Source organism: Rhinolophus sinicus, chromosome 1 (genome assembly GCF_057876585.1).
Source record: "Rhinolophus sinicus isolate RSI-liver-muscle chromosome 1, RSI-T2T, whole genome shotgun sequence".
Taxonomy (NCBI): Eukaryota; Metazoa; Chordata; class Mammalia; order Chiroptera; family Rhinolophidae; genus Rhinolophus; species Rhinolophus sinicus.
The window spans coordinates 42,427,067-42,448,318 of NC_142501.1; the positions used below are offsets into that span (position 1 = coordinate 42,427,067).

Here is a 21,252-nt window from a genome sequence, read left to right on the forward strand (position 1 = left end):
TGGTCAGACTGCTGTGGTGGGGATTCTGGAATAACAGATCCAACCCATGGCATCTTCCAGAACAGTATTTTTTATCTGAGATCTTATACTGCCAAACATTGGTTCAAAAAGGGCCATGAACACTAAATGCATCACAACTAAAAACACAAAAGAAATCATCCATCACTTTGGGACTCGGGATGGGATATTAGAGGGAACAGGCACTTCTTTCCATGGTTTTCTTTTCTGCCCACTCACCCAAGAAATAGGTCCCTTTCCTTTCCTTAACATTCTAATGCTGTAACTGCTCAAATCAAATAGCTGGCATAGGCAGATTACAGAAGTTTGGTATAAACTATTTCCCTTTGCCTTACTTCACAGTTTTCCTCCTCAAGATTACTTTAAATTTAAAAGGAGAATTTTCAGTTACAATCTCTTCTACGACTAAGGATATAAGTCAACATATTCTTTGGAGCTTATCACCTTCCCAATTTTAACATCTTCTCCAATAACAATAATAATTCAAGATCTGAAAAGTACAGAGGAGTTATCACAAAATAATTCTTCTCGCTACCGAGAATGAAAACAAATATTTGTAGTTCTAGAACACGTAAGCAATTGAAAGATGAAAAACTTCTCTGCCTTCCTTTTTAAATGCATTTTAAGTATATAACAATTTTTATATCTCTTTTCCTGTGTCTTAGTATAATACTTAAATAACTTCAATACAGTAGTACTCCCTTATCTATAGTTTCAGTTACCTACAGTCAATTGCAGTCTGAAAATATTAAATGGAAAAATCCAGATATAAACAATTCATAAGTTTTAAATTATGCGTTGTTCTCAGCAGCATGATGAAATCTCACACATTCCAGTCCTGCGTCGCCTAGGACATGAATCATCCTTTTCCAGAGTATCCACACTGCATATACTCCTTGCCCCTTACTTAGCAGGCCTCTCGATTGGTAGATCAACTATTGCAGTGTCACAGGGCTGATGTTCAACTAACTCTTATTTTACTTAATAATGGCCCCAAAGCCATTCCCATAACTTTTATTACAGTATATTGTTACAATGATTCTATTTGATTATTGTTGTTGTTAATCTCTTATTGTGTTTAATTTATAAATTAAACTTTATCATAGGCATTCGTGTATAGGATAAAACATAGTATACATAGGGTTCAGTGCTATCCGCGGTTTCAGGCATCCACTGGGGGTCTTGGAACAATATCCCCTGAGGATAAGGGGGGACTACTGTAATATCCTTACTTGTATAATCTTTATGCAAACTGATGCTTTGCTAAAGAATAAAAGTTGACCTTGGGAGCTATAAGGAGTAAAATAAAACAAGACTCCAATAATCTCACATATATCATTCCATTTACTAGTGTAACACTTTCATTAAGAATTCCTTTTGTTTCTACAACAGCAAGGGCTTAAACATTAGTACCTAATTTCCTGCAACTACTAGTGACTATTCTTTTCTCGCTACTAGATTATGTTATATGTTTTGTATGTGCTCTAGTAAGAAAGTAAAGAAAAGCACTTGTCTCCAAGGATCCTATTAGGAGAAAGCACCTCCAAGTTACTGTTTCACTTGAATGAGAATCACCTGAAATATTCAGTAAAAATGCAGATTCCTGGGCACTGCCTCAGACTAAGAATCAGAATCTCTGGGGTTACCGTCCAGGAATCTTCATTTTAACTAGCTCCTCGGTGATTCTTATGCACACCAAAGTTTGAGATCTACTGCTTTATAGCTGTTTTATAGCAATGACTTCAAAAGTAAGGGGTATGAACCCTAGGCAGTGTGTAAGATAATCTACTGAGATGGAAGAAGATCATATTAGGACATTTTTAATCTCACCCTTTTACATTTCTATCTGTCTGCATACTACATACTGCATCTTCCTCCTGCCTAAATGCCTTAGGGCTAGTATCTGCAAAATGCTTGGATACTATGGAAAAGTAGCCTCCTCTACAAACTCCCATCAGTTTATTATACCCAGCATTAGTTACTGATTCTATTCAGCAGTCAGGCACTACAATAGCTAATAGAATAGCAATTAATTCATACTTCTGATAAGCCATATGCCTATCATTTCACATTTTTCAATCCCAGATTAAGATAACCTTGCCTAAACTCATCCCAGTTCCTGGTTTTTAAAAATGTAAAGTTTTAAATTATCTGCCCTTTAAAAATTCTAAGACCAGAAATTCATAATTGGATATATTAAGTTTCTCTCTAAATGAAGATACAGATATTAGATAGTATATCCAAAAATTGAAGCGAATGCAATCTTCTCATTCTCAAAACTGTCAATCTTGTTGAATTTAAAGGACTAAAAATGCACTGGAAGTTAATCAATTTTTTTTAAATTCTCAATTTACCTTTTTACTCAAACGTTAAACTTACCGATTACATGTTTCTGTAAAACAAGATCAATGATCCGTAGACAGATATTCTCTAACTGCTGAGTAACCTAAAGACAAGTTTTAAACATTTAGTTTAAAATTCATCACAATAACCCTTAAGTTAATCTATAAATTTTAAATTATTCCAATAAAAATACCAACAGGACTTTTTTGAGAGAACTTGAAAAGTTACTTCTAAAGTTCATGTGAAAAATTAAACATGCAAGAACACCAGAAAATTCTGCAAAGTAAACCAATGATGGAAATGGGAATTAAGTCCACGATAAAATTACAAATTAGTCTCTTACCTTCATATTTCATACAAAAATAAATTCCTAATGGATCAAAGATTTCAATGTTAAGACTTGAGACATAAAAAATACTAGAAGAAAAAGAATGTGTGTATAATCTTGAAGAGGGAAAGTGACTCAAAGTCCAGAAAGCAGAAATAAACAGTCACTTAGTTTCAAAAATTTTAAATTTCTGCATAGAGCAGGGGGAAGTCAAAGATAAATGAAAAATTCAGTGAAATATTTTCAAATGGTATCACAAACAAAGATAAAAGTCCCTTTACATGAAATCAAATCAACAGAAAGGCAAAGATTAAGAAAAAAATATAAATGGATTTTAAGTTTATAAAAGATGTTCATTCTAATACATAATAAGAGTACAAATTCTAAGCACAAGATTAACACTTTTTGCCTATCAGACTGGCAATAATCAAAAAGTGGGAACTTTGCATTGATTTGGTGTAGATTGGTACATATTATGAAGGACAAGTTAGCAATATCCTTCAAACTTATACATATACCCTTTGATCCAGCAATTCCATTTAAATGAATTTGCCCTCTAGATATATTATTACATGTGCAAAATGCCATGTAAAAGGCCATTCATTTCAGCAACATTTGTGATTAGTAACAAGCAAATTTCTACTTAACAAGAGATAGTTAAATTACATCCATTAACAAGGGACTAGTTAAATAAACGATATAGCATACAAAGTGACATTATGAAACTATTAAAAATATGTAATTTTATTGACTAATATGGAAGGATCACCAAGATATATTAAGTTAAAAATGGCAGAGAAAAACTGTATGCTATCATTATCATTAAATATATATATATATATATATATATATATATATATATATATATACACACACACTCACTTTTTGTCTGGATATTATAATAGAAAAACCTCTGAAATGATACAAAAAACCTGGTAAAGGGGTGCTACCTCCTTGAGAGAAGAATCAGATGACTGGGGAGCTGAGTGAGAAGGTGAAATTCCACTAAATATCTTTTCACCCCTTTGGAATTTTTCAACATGTTTGTACTAAATATTCTTTAAATAAGTAAAAGTTAAAATCCATTATGGGTTACATTTTTCATCTAAGAATCCTATTTCAACTTTCAAGCATATTCTTTTAATATTCAGCTTAAACTATTGTCTTCAAATTCAAATGATCCAAGATTTCCCAGTTTAAAAATGTGTCACTATATTTAAAACCATTAAGCAAAACTGCATATGCTTAAGCATCTGTTTTAAATTTTTAATTGTGCTCTTCACACATTAAGTAATTTTACATGTATTCATGCACATGTGATTTTTCCTTTTTAGGAAAAATATTTTCAAAGCTTGCTTTTAACAAGCTAAAATTCAAACTCATAGGAGAAGCAATTAGGAGACCAAGATTCTAGTCCTTGTTTTGCTCTAATTATCTATGACCTTAAATAAAGCCATGTAGCAGAAGGCTTTAAGTTTTTTCATCTGTAAATAAGGAAGCTGGGTTTGATTAGTGTGTCTCAATTTTAACCCTTGCCTCTCTTGATAATCACAATAAGTTCGCATCCTCCTTTAACTGTATTTGAAATCCAAAATAAATGTAACATCAAGGGTAAAAAAATTACAACAAAAAGATCAAACGCTGTTTAGTTCTCAAAATAATCCTGCTGCTCATTCTACTACTGGTGATCCTCCACACACACACACACACACACACACACACACACACACACACACACACTAGAGAAAACTGACTATGTGATTTCTCTTCAAATTTAAAATACAAGTTCTGTGCATAAGGTGAAAGAATTATCCTTAAGTATTCTTGTTGTAATTTAATTTGGAACATCTCACTGTTTCCAAGAGGCCCATACAGTTTCAACATGGATACAAAACTAAAATAATGAATACAGAAATTAAAATTCACATTAAGGCTTTTAGGTGAAAGAAGGTCTACCCAGGAGAAGAATATCGAACTGTGTTTAAGAATCTGGTAATCTTCCACTGGTGTGTGATAAACACAGGAAAAATCAAGAGCCACAGGGTTTAACAATGCTATTTAAAGAACCGGCACCTGCTTCCTAAGTCCTCACTATATAAAACAAGAGCTGCGATCACTGCCAAACGAGTCAACTTGAGCTAATAGAAGTAGCGAACACAAATCTGAGTTAAGGAAAGGCTGTGTGATACTTGGGAAGGAGAGCAGCAGGTTTTAAATGGGGATAAACTGATATATTATCAGAATAATTTGACTGCAAACTCAAAATTCTGTGACCATGAATAAGTCTCTTGATATTCTACCTGAACCTTGTTTTTCACTTCTGCCAAAGGACTATTACCTGCTCTATCTATGTCATGGTGACTTAGGTAAGAGTCTATCAGCTAATGAATGTGAAAGCACCTGATGACTATCTAAACAAATTCTTATCCCAATACTGGTCTGGAATTCAGTTTAGGTACGATGATGTTTTAAGCTCTTCTTCCCTTCCATTCTCAAAATATTTGTTGCATCAGAATTTTGTTCTATGCTTTAATATTTGCCACTGTGACTAAATGGCTATCACTCTCTACCAAGAAGACCAAACTATGGGTTTCAGAAGGCAGAACTCATGTCTTACTCAATTTGGTATTCCCCAAAAACCCAGCCTGGCACACAGCAGATGTGCTCAACTGAACTCAGATATACTATATACTCTACAACCACATATACTATTTCCCTGCAGTCATTTAATATGTGTCTTTAAAATTTGAAGATAATTTTCTAAATCCAGCAACATAACTAACTAGCAATTTAAAAGTCAAGACTTTAAAATTTATGTCCATTCTTCATATAATTTTAATGTTACTATAATGAAAAAATAAAATAAAGAAATCCCACCTCTTTATGATCTTCTACAACTGTCAGGATAGTATCAATGGTGTGTAAAAGTCCCATAGCCATTACTGTTTTGTCTTCGACTTCTTCATATTCATCACTTTGAAGAACTTTACCAAATATCTCAGCCTATGAAAATAACAAAAACATATTCAACAAGTAGTACTGTCATATCCACCCCTCACTATTTAACAAAAGGACTGTATCACACATGTAAATATCAGCATTGCTCAAACTTTAAGTTATGCACATTGTCGAGTGAATCAATGCTAGAAACTGTTATGTTTTAAATACCAGTATAGCTATTTTTTTCCTCATCTAGTCACTGGAGTGGAATGTACATTAGCTATTGAAATCAGATAACCAATATTTAAATTCTGTTTGTCATTAAACAAATAAATCCAAAATCTAGGAAAACTGAAATCTAGTAATATACTCAATTGAAAAATTGGATAGAAGGTTTAGAAGACAAAGTTAAGGAATCACCTAGAAAATGAAACAAAAAGAACAGATAAGGAAGACAGGAGAGAAAAGGTAAGGAAATTAGAAACTCTATCCTGGCCCAATATTCCACATCACAACTATAGACTAGAGAAAATGCTAGGGAGAAATTCATCAAAGAAGTACCACAAGAAATAGCCCAAAAATGAAGAAAATGTGTTTCAAGATTCAAAGCTCAGAAAATGAAAATTTAGAAGCTTCACATTAAGATCCATCATTATAAAATCGCAGAATATTACAGATGAAAAGAACCCTAAATGTGACTAGATTTAAATCTAATTAACTATAAAAATTAACAACTGCCAAAACTATAAGAGCACACACCTTTTTACATTAACATTACAGTTACCTATAAAACTGAATTCCAAATTTTGGAGTTCAATTTATTTAGATTATTCACGCCTTTATACCCAACTAATATAACACTGCCCCACTCTTACCAAGTGTTGGGTCATATCAACAGCAATTGAGGCTACTTCTTGACTGTATTCACATATCATCTTCTGGATAACATTAGTTACGTCATCATTTTCTGTCTCTCTAACAATGTGTAACAGCTCCTGCATAATAGGCCTCACATGCGGCTTCATATATTCTTTAGCTAATGCAATAAAACAAACAAAATCAGTTTAAAAAAATTTAGCCATTCACAAGCAATAAAAAGAATTAACTTAGTCACAAGGTAAAGTGATACAGGGTAACAGGTTCTAGATAGATACTTGCTCTGTGGTGAACACGTTACAAAGCTGTACTAAAATAATCTTCACCAATATTTCAATTTTCCCATGAGTAATATAAGGATAATCAGTCCTGCACAGGAAAGAACTGTCCAGCCCAAAATGCCAACAACCCCTACTGAGAAATTCCAATTACACATATGCTCTGTTGCTGACATGACTTATAGAACATGAACATGATACCAGGATACAAGCATAAAAGATCATGTACATAAAAACTATGCCCAATACTATGGCGCTCATTCCTTACCCCACCCCATCTGTATTCACCATCCTCCCCTCACCTTCTTATACAATATTCAGACCTCCATTCAAACATTGTTGAACAGAGGTAAACTAGGTTCACGTTTCCTTTCAAAGGTTTATTTGAACTTTGAACAGAATATTCTTCTAACAAATGATATATCTGTGTTATCACTCACTAGAAATACAACTTGCTACTTTCAGAACTAGCAGAATCACAACATCTTAGAGTTGAAAGGAACCTTGAAGTCATCTAGTCCCACCCACCTTAAATTTAAATGTATGGAAATCCAAGCCTTGGCAGATCATGTGCCTTGCCCAGATTTACATGGGAAATTAGGAATGCAATCAAAACGAGACACCAGGTCTCTTGATTCCCAGTCTATCCTAGTGCCCAACAATTATCAACCTGTTTCCTAATCTAAAATATTTCTGGAAACCACAGTCAAAAGTAACTCCTCTAAAGGGCAAGAACAAACTCCTATAAAATTCTGAGGGAGCAAAAGCTCAGAAATCCAAACTCTAAAACTTCAGACTTAGAGAATCATCCTTATTAGGGGAGGAAATTAACAAAACTATTTGAGAAGACCATGTCAATAAATAAACAAACAAATCTTCTAAAAGGTAATTTTGGCTTTACCTTGTGTCTGGTTAGAAATTAATGACTGAAGGGCAAGGGCAGCTTCAACTTTGACAGGCATCTCCTTATCTTCAATCAGGCTCTTCTTTGCTAATTCAACTGCATTTCTTAGATTGAGCTCATTATGAAACTTCAAAGAACTAAATGCATGAAGCACCCAACAGGACTATAAGAAGAAAGTAAGTAGGGAACTATTAGGATTATGGCATTCTGTAATAAAGTCGTGCACACAAGAACTTCTCATTAAGTGAAATACCATTAATTCTACCCAGTACTGCTTGTTTTTGGAAGTAGCATATTAACGGTAGTTGCTAACTTCTGGATTTCCCAGTCTTTTTATTAAAATACAGTTCTATTACTTCTAAATTACCTATCTAAGATAGTATTTTTCACAGGAAAAAGAAAACAGAGCCAAGTTTAAGTGTCTCTTAAAAAATAAGGCCTATTTACACTTTCAGTAAATATTACGATTCACAACTAATTTATTACTTATATGTAAAACGCTACTACAAAGCAATGTTTGACATTCATTTGCTGGCCTTTACAGCAAACAAATGAAATATTATTTTCTCTTACACTAACTGGCTTAGCAAACTTCCTTTTTTTCAGTCACATAACGTATGAAGAAGTTTAAATCCTATAATAGATTACCAAATTTTAAACTATTAGACCACATAATCATATTATTACTTTTTAAAATTCTGTAAGTACATAAAACACAATCAACAATAATTAATTTGCATTACCACAAACTTTCAGCAAGAGAATTACAATTCACACAGCCTGCCAAAGATAGCAGCAGTTCTGTGCCCTCAGCACCTCTAATCTACCTTTGCCCAAATATTTCTCCAGTGACAATTTCTGTTTGTAAAATGCTTTCAAGTGTATAAGGCATTTTTAATATATGTTGATTTTAGCAAGACATTTTTTTGTGTATTGACATAGTTATAAAGATACATACTAGGCTCCTGAATTAAAGTTCTATTTTTATTTCTCCACACTGATTCCAGAATTAATGTACACTTAGAACACAAATAAGTTTACATGGATTATTTTCTCCATTTTGCTAAGGCCTATGTACTTAATATACTAGAAATCATAATCAAGTTTTTAGCCAAACCAGAATTTCATGCCATTTTTGGACTCTGAAAATTAATCAGTTTATGAACTTAGATTTCATAAGCATCCCGTGCACGGCATGTTTTACATATGCAACAAGTGAGGCTAGGGTGAAAAATGAAAACAGCTGGAGTTAAAATCCATAAATCCCTTTACTTACTAGTTCATTTTTTTTCTTTTCTTTTTTTTTTTTTAAGATATTTTTATTGGGGAAGGGGAACGGGACTTTACTGGGGAACAGTGTGTACTTCCAGGACTTCTTTTTTCCAAGTCAAGTTGTTGTCCTTTCAATCTTAGTTCTGGAGGGTGCCGTTCAGCTTCAAGTTGTTGTCCTTTCAGTCTTAGTTGTGGAGGGTGCAGCTCAGCTCCAGGTCCAGTTGCCACTGCTAGTTGCAGGGGGCACAGCCCACCATCCCTTGCCGGGAGTCTAACCGGCAACCTTGTGGTTGAGAAGACACGCCCCAACCAACTGAGCCATCCGGGAGTTCAGCGGCAGCTCAGCTCAAGGTGCCATGTTCAATCTTAGTTGCAGTGGGCAGAGCCCACCATCCCTTGCGGGACTCGAGGAATTGAACTGGCAACCTTGTGGTTGAGAGCCAGCGCTCCAACAGACTGAGCCATCCGGGAGCTCAGTGGCAGCTCAGCTCAAGGTGCCGTGTTCAATTTTAGTTGCAGGGGGCGCTGCATACCATCCCTTGCAGGACTCGAGGAATTGAACTGGCAACCTTGTGGTTGAGAGCCCACTGACCCATGTGGGAATCGAACCGGCAGCCTTCGGAATTAGGAGCACAGAGCTCTAATCGCCTGAGCCATCGAGCCGGTCCCTAGTTCATTCTTTATTCAGCTTATTCTTTATTTAGAATGACCATAAGGGACATTCTAATTGATTTCATTTCACCCAATATATGTCAATTTATCCAAAAACATTTAGTTCAATAATGACCTTACAAATGAAGATTTTAAGATACATAATGAAAACGTGGAAAACTTACTCTAGCTCGAAGATATCCCAGGTTAGACAATAATAATGGAAATACATGATTCTGCAGTAACAACTCCATTTGGTCCTTGAATAAACTTTTCTGTTAGAAAATAGAAATTAAATTTCAACTTAATGTCTTTATCATATATAAAAATCACATCCTAATAAAGTATATTATGATTTATACTTACTTCTATTTACAATTTTGTAAAATTACTTGACCTACATATTGCATGTTTTAAAACAAGTCAGAATAGTACCTTAAATATAATTTGATATACTGATTGATTTTTGTTGAAATAGTCATAATATTCCTTTCTTACACAGCAACAGTTTCATACTGAAAAACTAGCAAATTTTCATTTGTCAAATATTCATTTTAACTAAAGAAACAGGTGACAGAAAAAAGGATATTTACAGTCAACTCAATTACGCAGAAGCAGTTTCTAGCTTTAAATTACCCATAACTTTCATATTCTCTCATTTGCCTGTGCTTCACAGTTTTAAGTAAATTAAATTTTCAGTAGCTTAACCTTCAGTAAAATATCAGCTAGGGAACCAATCACATGCAGGGCTCCATCTTTCTTCCTAGGATCAAAGTTCGGGTCTGTTAGGATTTGATAACAGAATGCCATCATTTTGGGCAATACCTAAAGAAATAGAAGAATCCATTTTAGTCTATATTAGCTTTCATTGACTTACTATAGTATTAAATATGATGCACAAATTTTCAAAATTAAAGCCATTTTACTGTGTTTTACCAAGCAATTATAATTAATAAAACAAAACAACTATTTTCCCTTACTAGGACAGAAAAATATTCTTGAAGTGACACATTATAGCTAATAATACAATTTTTCAAATACTAGGGTTATATTACAGTGTCAAATCAATACAGGCCACTTTTCAGTTTTGGGTTTAAAAAGAATAACTATATACCTCTTTTCTTTTCTTTGCAGCAGTATATAAGAGTGTCTGGGCTGCTGTGGTAGGAGAAGCATAATCTTCAAAAATATCTAAGATTTTAAAAGGTTAAACCATGTTAGTAAAAATGCAATTACTTACTATAGATTTTAAACCTGATTAGTCACTATTCCAAAACCAAGAAATAAAAAAGTCTACAGATGACACTGGTTTACAGCATAAAAAAGCTAAGGATGTATCAGTGTTTTCATGCACAAAAGTATTTATCAAACTCTATAGGCTGTCTTCTAAACAATCATATTAAAGGAAACAATACATTGTAGGCATATCTTTTGTCTGAGGACAAGAAAAGTGCTTTATCTCTATCAAAAAACAACAAAAATGTATTTAGTGCTTGCTATGTGCCAGGCACTGTTCTAGGCTCTGGGGGACACAAAGATCAAACAATAAGGTTTTCATGGAGCTTATGAGGTGAGAGAACGAAACATTACACACACACACACACACACACACAACAGGTCAGGCTAAGAACAAATGTACAACAACAGGGTACAGAGGAAGAGAGAGAGAGTGTGAGCTGCTAGTTTAAACAGGGTGTCAGGAAAGCCTCTCCAATTTTCCAAGAAGGTAACACTGAATGAATGAGGGAGAAATCTCTACATGGAAATCTAAAGATAAAGCTCTCTAAGCAGAGAAACCAGCAAGTGTAAAAGTCTTAAGGGACTACTAGGACAGCATTTGGCTCTGTCAACAGGTATATTTAGCAGGTACTCAATGGGTATTTGTTGCAAATACACCTATTTAAAACATATCACTTAACTACAATCAACATTTTCAAATTTCAGAATAAGCAGTTTTATACAAGAATATGAAAACTTGAGAAGTATCTGATATATCCATATTTAAATATAAAAATAAAACAAAACCTAAGTCTTTGCCTGAAAATATAAAATGCAAACATTATAATACTAATAACTAACATTTTTTGAGTACTTACTCTGTGCCAGGCACTATACGAAGATTTTACAAGCATGTGGTATTGTACACTAAGCAGTTAAAGCAGTTAGTTATGTGCATTATCACACTTTATCCATCCAGTACTATTACCATTGCCCATTTTATAGCTGAAAACATTGCATCTCAGAGAAGTTATATAATTTGCCCACAGTCACACGAGTTAAGCAACCAAGCCAGCGTTCAGTCGGCCTTAACATCAAAGCTCTTGTACTTTTTACCAAATCTAAGTACAAGTAAAAAGCTCTTGTACTTTTTACCAAATCTAAGAACTTTATTATCAACATCAGTCAATACATTAAGATAGGAAAGTTTTGTTCATATAAATAATTGCAAGTGACAAAAACATAAAAAGAAAAGTACTGCCATAATTGTTCTTCCCTGTAGTTATCCAAAAGTAAAACATACATATCAAACAATAGTCACTGTACTCTAGTCCAGAGAAGGAAGTGGTTAAGGGAAAAGTACTTCGGCTAGTCTTGAGTTATCCATATTCTCTTTTAATCAATAATATGCAAATTCTGCCAATCAACACTCACAGCTCTTAATTATTTTATTTCTAAAAACCGGACACTATCTTACTTGATATGAAGAATAAGTGAAATAATGGTAGCTTTCTGAAAGCTAAACAAACACTGTGCACATTACAAAGAACACAGGTATTAGAAAAAACCTAAATATTAAAAGAATGCCTTGAAAAAGACAGAAGATTGGCTAACCATTCTGCTCCTAGGAAAGCAAAAGCACTAGGAAGAGGAAATAACAAATCATGCCCAGGTGTAATGATTTTCAAAAGGAAACTGTAGAATGGAGGGATAAAGCAGATGGTAAACATTGTTTCTCATTCATTTGCTTTTCCTGTACTTTGTCTCCAAGAGAAGAGACACTTCCTCACTTCCTGAATCAAATAATATTAAACACAAAGAACTGTAATAACAACATAGTCCAATAATCTAGCATGTATACCAGCATGCTTAACTCAAGTAGCCAGAGACACCTGGCCCAACAAGGAAAAAGCACTGTTACCACAACACCTCCAGCATGCCTTGGGCAATGCTAGTTTTATCAGTTATTTATTTCAACACTTATTGAAGACTAAAGCCAAACACTAGTAGAAGAATATAGAGGTGTAGAAGGGATGGAGAATGCAAAATAAAACAAATAAGTAAGATAAAGCCCCTGACCTCAGAAAGCTCTAAGTTGTAGGAGAAAAAGAGGTGCACACATAACATTTTGCTGTGTTAAGTGCCTGAGTATTCCCTGAAGCAATTGATTCAAACCGGGGATAAATGGGAATGAACTCTGGCAATCTACATAGTTCAATAGCTTCCAGGAAAAGCTAAGCTAAAAGGACCCCCAGAGAACTGAGCCACACAGTGGGGCCATTGCAGGTAATCTCATTCCTTTGTGGAACACTTAATCTCTAGGATAAGGAGGCAAACTAAATTGGGGTGCTCCTAAAATATGCAGAAATCCAAGGGTCTCCTAGACTGAACACAACCCAATCTACGAATGGGTATCCCAAAAGGCACAGAAAAGGGTCAGCATCATAACAGAAAAAGTTACAGACGGCTCCATGACTGCTTCACCATCCATCCACAAGAGGAATGAATAAAGCGGCTTTCCATCTCCCATACCCAAAGGTCTCAAGTCCATTGGTTCAAAAGAACATCAAACTCTACTGAGTTTCAGAGTTTATCATGCAAAGTAGAACTCTGGGAATTTAACAAAGTAATAAAATCTGCTTTAAAATATGAATTTAGTTCTATTACTTTACATATCCAGGAACTGATGAGGAATAAAATCATCTTGATTACCAAATTTCATCCTTATATACTCATATGGATCTTCTTGCCACAGCTCTTCATCCTCATCTTTATAACACATCACAGAAAAAATCACATCTTCAGAGATGTTCTAAGAAGGGAAAAAAACAAAACAACAAAAGGGTATTGTCTTCAAATTTGGGAAATACTAATGATGTATTTACTGACAGCTTTTGTGACATTAGTTTTCCAAACTGCTATATTAATCTTTGCATTAAGCTTGCATTGGCTAAGGTGAAAGCAAGAGCCTAGGGTGAGGGCAGGGAGGGGGTGAGGGGGTCTATTAAACCATAAGATTGTTTTTAAATAACAATTGATAAAAGATATAGAGGAAGAGTTAAATGTAAATGGTATTCTTTGAAGCAACAGCAGGGATAATAAAGTTTTACTGACAAATCAATATTAAACATACCTTGATTCTTTAAGGAAGAGAAACAAATATCAAACCAAGGTTACATTTACTATTATATTTCTTATTGTGAACATTTTTACATTTCCATTTTGGTCCTAAATGTCAACATATCAACAATATTAAAATTTTCTTTTCTTCTTCCATTTTCAAAAACCTAATTTCCTACTCTACAAATGCAAGTTTCAGGGGGAAAAGAAAAACCTACATCTAATAGCCTCTATATACACTGCTAATGCTCTGCTAAGACCTTTTGTGCTCTAACAATTACATAAGTAAGAACAGGATCATCTCTTAAATAAATTAAATATTTCTAAGAGAAAAAAGGATTGGCGTTTTCTTATTGGTACATTACAGCCATGTAAAAATAAGGCCAAAGGCACCAACTAGAAGGAAAAATGCTATCACAAGTTCCTTTACAGGAACACAGTAAGTAAATCAGTTTCTTTATAAACTGCAAATAAATGACCCCTATTTTATCCAAGAGATTAGGTAAATATTAAGATATCCACAGAAAACAATGCAAAAGATACTATATTTGTAAGACCTATAATACGAAAACACTAAACAAATTCTATCCTGGACACCAAAGACAAAGAAAAAGAATTTATTTTCCTTTTTAGATACCATTTTAGATTAGAAAATTTAAAAATTTATAGTTTACGAGCAAAAAAAAATTTATAGTTTAAGAGCAATACCATCTTTGAATTACCCAAATTATCTGAATAAAAATAAAAAATTATTTATTAATGGTTCACAATTTTTCATTCTCATTTGTTCTTTAACAACCTTTAATTTCTGAATTCTACCTTCGAATAAACAATTAAGCAAGATCAACTGAATCCAAGTCTTCCAACTCATAAAACTTGAAGTTCTCACTCTTCTCACATATTTAAATTTCCAAGCCCTTCGTATCAGATACAAGACTGCACATATTTAAAATTAATAATGAAAATAAAAATATATTCAATATAAAATATGGAATTAGTAACATTTACTTTGCCTGGAAAACCTAATTTAACCAGAGAATAACTTTGGAAAACTGCTCCCTGACACTAACCTGTATGTGTGGCTTCATCTGCTTCCACGTGACAGAATGAACAATTCCTTGGTTGAGATAGTTGAATGCTTGCTGAAGAACACGGGGGGCTACATACTCTTTCTGTCTATATTGGTCTAAAATTTTTAGCAGTACCTATAGGAAAATAGAAAGAGAAAGTATAGGAGAACATGAACAATTTTAAGATGAAAAGGAGGGGCACTTTAGGCATATAAAACCCAGAATCCATAAAGATAAAAACTAACAGATTTTTAGGGAAATCAATATTTTGTGAGAACGCTCATGGGAAGATTTAATTATTAGATAGGTCCATGTTATATTGAACTGAAGAGTATCTCACTGTAATTTCAAGTCATTTCCTACTTCTAACCTGTAGAACTCAGAATAAGTCTACACTCATTCTACATACTAGCTCTTCAAATAAATTAAGACTGCTGTTAAAAAATAATAACAACAACAGACTTGGATAAATGAACATTAAAAACATCCATACAGCAACAGATATCACAAACAGATTTTAATATTTGATAACATGGTGCATTTCAAATTGGAAGAGAAACAGTAAGTGATTCAAAAAGTAGTACTGTGACAACTGATTAGCCATCTGAAAAAAAAAAAGAAGTTGGTTCACTAACTAAACATCATACCAAAAGAAATTCCAGAAGGGACGTATTTCAATAACAACAAAAAAGAAAGCATGAAATTCCTAGAAGAAAACCTGGAAGAATTTTATTTTATAATCTTAGACTACAGAAAGTCTTTGTAAACATAACACAAAACCGAGAAGTTATTTTTTTTAATTGATTGAAAAAAAAAAGATTTTTTATAAGGAGAAAACCATGCCCGAAGCAGCCATGATTGTCCCCAGGGCCTTCAGTCCGAGGTGGCACTACAACAAAGCCCCAGTCTTGTAATTCCTCATCTCCAGAGCTCTTCACTAAAGCAAGCTTATAACTGAACTACTGAATAAATAAAAAGAGTTCTTTCAACACATGTACTGAATTTGTAAATTCAGAACATAAATTCAGTTCAAGTGACGTAAAATTCAGGTTTATAAAAGTGGTCAGAGGTCCTACCCTCACCTAGACGCCCCTTCTGCAGCGCAGGATAAAAATGAATGCTATTGAACACGATTCTTCCTAATACAGTTGTGGCTCATACAAAGTGGTGGGAGATGAGATATAAGACTAAAGAAAAGTGTTTGAAAAGAAAGCTATTTTTAAATACTAGGAATATATACCTTAAATAACCAAGGTACAAAGTTTATGACATGGATGCGATGGTATGAAATTCACGGACACTGGAAAAACTCTACTGAACACATTTCAAGAAGGCATCAACTTTAAGATGTTTAATGAGTTTAACAGCAGTGGAAAGAGCAGAAGACAATGCTGACCAGCTTCCTGATTATGTTAATATCCATAGTGAATTGCTGGACATAAAATTTTATTCATTACTCGATACTTTTTCCTACAGACTGCCTCACAGGCCAACAAAATAATTTGTGAGAAAATTACAGCCATAGCTTTCCTGAACTGTTGCAAGGTACTTTTTAGAAGTGATAATCCATAAAATACTAAACAAAATGATAATCTATGAAAGGACGTATTCTAAGACTACAGGTTTGAAGTATTTAACTATATCACTGACAATGAAGAAGACTAATCTGCATAATATTATAAAAATCTAGAAACACTCTCTCTATCATTAAAGTCTTGTACTATGATTAATCTTTGCTTCTTCAATATGGTCCTAACACAGAGAGTGCTCAATAGTTATTAAATTTTATTTGCTAAAATATAAATATGATTCAAATGGCAACACAGACCAACCAATCTTCATGCCCAAGTTTTTAAATATTAATATCAACCTAGATTATTTCTCAAGAACTCCTAATTTCCACTGTATAGAATGGGTCCCAAACTTCCGCAAAAAATGTTTAAGTTCTCAGTTGAAAGTCTTAACTTCTGAGCTCAACTCCTTTGCAAATAGATCGATATGTATTCTGTAATTCTTCTGATATAAAAAGACTGGAACAAAGAGGTGAGGCTCAAAGAGTTTCTTATAAGAAACTCGTAAGAGACCAAAGAGTTAATACAAGAACCCAGTTTAATATTGGTGACTGCTATACCAGTGTCAACAAACTTAAAAGGTTTGATTGAATCCGGCCTCTAGGAGTCTGGAAAGTCACTTCTTGTGGTAGCTGCCCTAGGCCACTTGGTTCTAAAACTGATCGCACTATATTAGATTCCCAGAACTGCCCTATAAATATATATCGTATTAATATGTTTGTAACCTATGTTTAAATGGATAGAAATGACTTAACTGTCAGTAGTAATTGTCCTTCTATGTGAAAAGCATAAAAGTTTATTACCTGCTGAATTCCTACTGCATAGGTTTTCAAAAAGAATTCAGAAAATTCAAAGTATTCTTTTGTGACATTTCCTGGGCTTCCATATCTTAAAATACAAAGAAAAAAGTGTTTAAATACCAAGAATTTTAAAAACAAGCGTGTCCACTAGTTTAAATACAGTGCCTTGTTGAAAAATGTATTCTATTGGGGCAGAAAACTTTCCTCTTTTTTCACAAATTCCATAATGAAATCATGATGAGCTGTATTTAGATTCTGGGTCAACTTAAAATTTCAGAGAGAGGCTTCCACCTACTTAATCAAGAGCTCATAAAGGACAAATATTACAAATAAAACTGTTTTATCTGATGTATACATTTTTTAAATAAATGCCTCTGTAAGTAAATTTGAATAGCCAAGCTCCTTCTTGTACAATTTCTGGATATTTCCAATGAGTTTAACAATGTCACTTCTCCATTCTTTTTACAAAGAATAGAACAATTCAGAGAAGACCAACCACCTCATTATGATCTCAAAGTCGATGATCACAGTTAAGCCTATTTTAAAACAAACAGAGGGTGACTTTTTGCCCTCTATGGCTCTAAAGACAAATAATCATATACTATGGCACATCAAGGGATCTAGCATGTTTCCCCGAAAATAAGACCTAGCCGGACCATCAGCTCTAAGGCGTCTTTTGGAGCAAAAATTAATGTAAGACCCAGTCTTATTTTAAAATAATATAAGACCAGGTATAATATAATGCCGGGTATAATATAATAAATATAATATAATATAATATAATATAATATAATATAATATAATATAATATAATATAATATAATACAATACAATACAATATAATACCGGGTCTTGTATTAACTTTTTCTCCAAAAGACACATTAGAGCTGATGGTCTGGCTAGGTCTTATTTTTGGGGAAACACGGTATCCAATTTTATTATATCCAATACTGAGATACTGACCATCAGATCGTAAATCTAATAAACAGAATTACCGTTCAAAAAGACGAGCTACAATATGTAGTGCCCACTTCTTACACTTCCACCAGACTAGTTCTGGTCTATCGTCCTCATCAATTTGCAGGGTCTCCTAAAAGGACAAAAACACCCAGATTAAATTTCTCCATAATAAAAGGGTTTATGTGAATGACAAAGGCAGAATAAATCTTGATCTAGATTAAGTGATATTAACTGTGAATGTAGATAGCCACACAAATGTAAATTCCATCTTATAGAGTGGTAGGTAGGAATTAAATAAGCAAAGCAAATTTCAATTAACCAATGTTGTTCACATTTATCTCCTAACTTCAAAAGGCCCAGATAAGTAGAAAACCAAAACAAAATATCATGTCATTTGAGGAATCTCTGGCCTGACAGAAAGGTTCTATATCTTGATCTGCTTGATAGGAACACAAGTGTATGTTTGTCAAAATTCACTGAATTGTTCACTAAGTTCTGTGCATTTATGTAAATAAATTAAACTTTAATATAATTTGTCCCAAGATATGAATAAAAGAAAAAAATACTGCACATTTGAAGACAAGTTTAAATTTTAAAACATTTGATATTTTTAATTTAATTTGGTTCGTTATTTCAGTTAATTTGATAGGTGAAATAAACCATTATTACTACAGATAAATATGATTCACCATCTTCCCCCTATCAAACTGGCAAACAGAATTTTATATAAGAGATATTCTCAATCACTGCTTATTAAAGTACAAGCCAGGGCAATGTTTCGGGAGAGCGCTTTTGCAAGATCTGACAAATCCTTGAATTCTTCTAGAAGTCTATCCAAGGAAAATAATGATGTGTGTACATAAAAATTTTACTACATCCTTATAGCTAAAACACTAAAAAAACTAAACCTAAACATCCAGCAAATGAAGCAACCAACAGAAATGATATTCATAATTATAAAAATGTATACCATTTTTATAAAGTACATACACACAGAGAAAAAAAGGCTGGAGGAATAAATACCAATTTTTAAAAATTGTTTTATCATTTTTAGGATTAAATATAGTTATTATTTTATTAGTTTTACTTATCTGAACTTTCTAAAAATAATTACATATTATTATTTTTATTATAATTGTAATTTTCTCTCCAAATAGGCTAGGATAATAAATCAGTCCACCACAAATATTCTAAACCCAAGTTTTCCCAATTTTTCTTAGGAACAGAAGCCGTTTCTTACAGGAGGAACTGTCCTGTCAATAATAGTTCGAAAGATCTCCATCCATGCTGTCATGGTTTGGTTATTCACCAGTTGAAGAGGCAACGCATACTGAAAACAAAAGAATAACGTCATCAAACAGTAATTCCTCTCCTCCAAGAAAATCAGCAATTTCATCTATATTAGAAGGTTGAACTATATAAAATGGCTCACATTTGACTATGAAATAATAATTTCATATGGTTCAAAGTTTAATTTAAAATAGATCTATAAAGCATGTAAATTAAATTTTTAAAATATAGAAGTATATATGCTATGACTTGTTTCTCTGGGCTACTTTTTAAAATGAAAAAGTATTTTTAATACAGTAAGGTCTCACTTATTCAACATGAGATTTTAGATAAGTGGTTTTTACCATTTACCCCTTGGTCAAACTTTTCATTTTAACAACTCCCCCCCGCCCCCAGCTTTATTGAGATAGTTGACGTATAATATTGTGTAAATTTAAGGTACACAATGTGATGATTTGATACGTGTATAGACTGTGAAATTAGTACCACAATAAGATGAGATAATACTTCTATCGCCTCTCATAATTACCTTTTTTTGGAGGTGAGAACTCATTTTAACCACTTTAATGAAAATCTTTACCTCATGAAACATTTTTTCAACTACTGTCCTCCACACTGTGGCATACTACCACAGTCTGAAGTATTACACATAATACCACAGCCACTGTATTACTGTGGGTCCCCCTTGCTACACTGTGAGTTATAGGAAATGAGGCACAGCACCTATGCATCCATGCATTCCCAAACCTGCTACATGCTAAGGACATAGTGATAAGTAAGAGATATAGTCTCTGTCCTCACAAAGCTTACACTCTAGATGGGGGGAAAAACATATGTAAACAAAGAATTGCAATATGATGTGATAGAGTGTATGTCTAAGCAGCACAATATTGATAAAGGCACACAGGAGGACCACCGCATCCAGCCTGGTAGTACCAGGGACACTTTCTGGAGGAAGGACATGCAAGCTGAGACCTGAAGAAAGAGCACAAATCAGCCAGGGTATAAAGCGGAAGAAGAGTGGCCCAGGCAGAAATACAGTATTTTAAAGGCTCAGAAAAGAGAGCATGACCTGTTCATGAAGCTGAAAGAATTTCAGTATGGCTGGAGTGTAAAACACAAAGGTAAGAATGGTAAAAGATAAAGTGACGGGCAAGATGAAGGGTTTTATAAGCCATGTTAAGAAGTTCACACTTCATTCTAAAGTACAATTTGGGCAGTCATCTGGGCTTGAGCTAGGGAACAGAGGAGGAGCAGGCTCAGGGTTGGGGGAGAGTGACGATGAGTCCACTTTTGGACAAACTGAGTCCTGATGTTATGTATGAAATAGCCAAATGTCCTGTACACAATAAATATTTAATAAATGCTACTTAGACAAAGTCAATTTTAATTGTATCAGACTTTTGAAAACATAAATTATTTTACCTTTTCCCAAATTGTCAGATAATTATTTTTTACTTACATTATCACTGTAATTGTGCCTCTTAAAGCCTAAATTTTTGCTTCCAACATTTCCAGAGAAAGTGTTGGCATATTACTTTAGTGGCATATAACAGATTACCAAATGGTTTAAAATTCTAAGGTTTTTCATTGTTTTTTTCAGGTTTTAGCAT

General features: G+C 33.6%; 1 protein-coding gene across 3 annotated transcripts in view; it reads right to left on the reverse strand.

Moving 5' to 3' along the window:
• Positions 1–21,252, reverse strand: part of IPO8 (importin 8) — a 60,825-nt gene that overhangs the window by 22,300 nt on the left and 17,273 nt on the right. For 2 of the 3 annotated variants that reach the window (XM_019737141.3, XM_074325859.2), the window contains 12 exons: positions 19,590–19,679; positions 18,385–18,479; positions 17,393–17,477; positions 15,019–15,153; positions 13,541–13,640; positions 10,725–10,801; positions 10,319–10,435; positions 9,796–9,885; positions 7,685–7,850; positions 6,505–6,665; positions 5,567–5,692; positions 2,398–2,464 (listed from right to left, as the gene is read on the reverse strand). In XM_019737141.3, coding sequence (XP_019592700.3) covers positions 2,398–2,464; positions 5,567–5,692; positions 6,505–6,665; positions 7,685–7,850; positions 9,796–9,885; positions 10,319–10,435; positions 10,725–10,801; positions 13,541–13,640; positions 15,019–15,153; positions 17,393–17,477; positions 18,385–18,479; positions 19,590–19,679 — 1,309 coding nt within the window. The remainder of the gene's footprint in view (positions 1–2,397; positions 2,465–5,566; positions 5,693–6,504; positions 6,666–7,684; positions 7,851–9,795; positions 9,886–10,318; positions 10,436–10,724; positions 10,802–13,540; positions 13,641–15,018; positions 15,154–17,392; positions 17,478–18,384; positions 18,480–19,589; positions 19,680–21,252) is intronic. The other variant, XM_019737152.3, reaches the window with a different exon arrangement.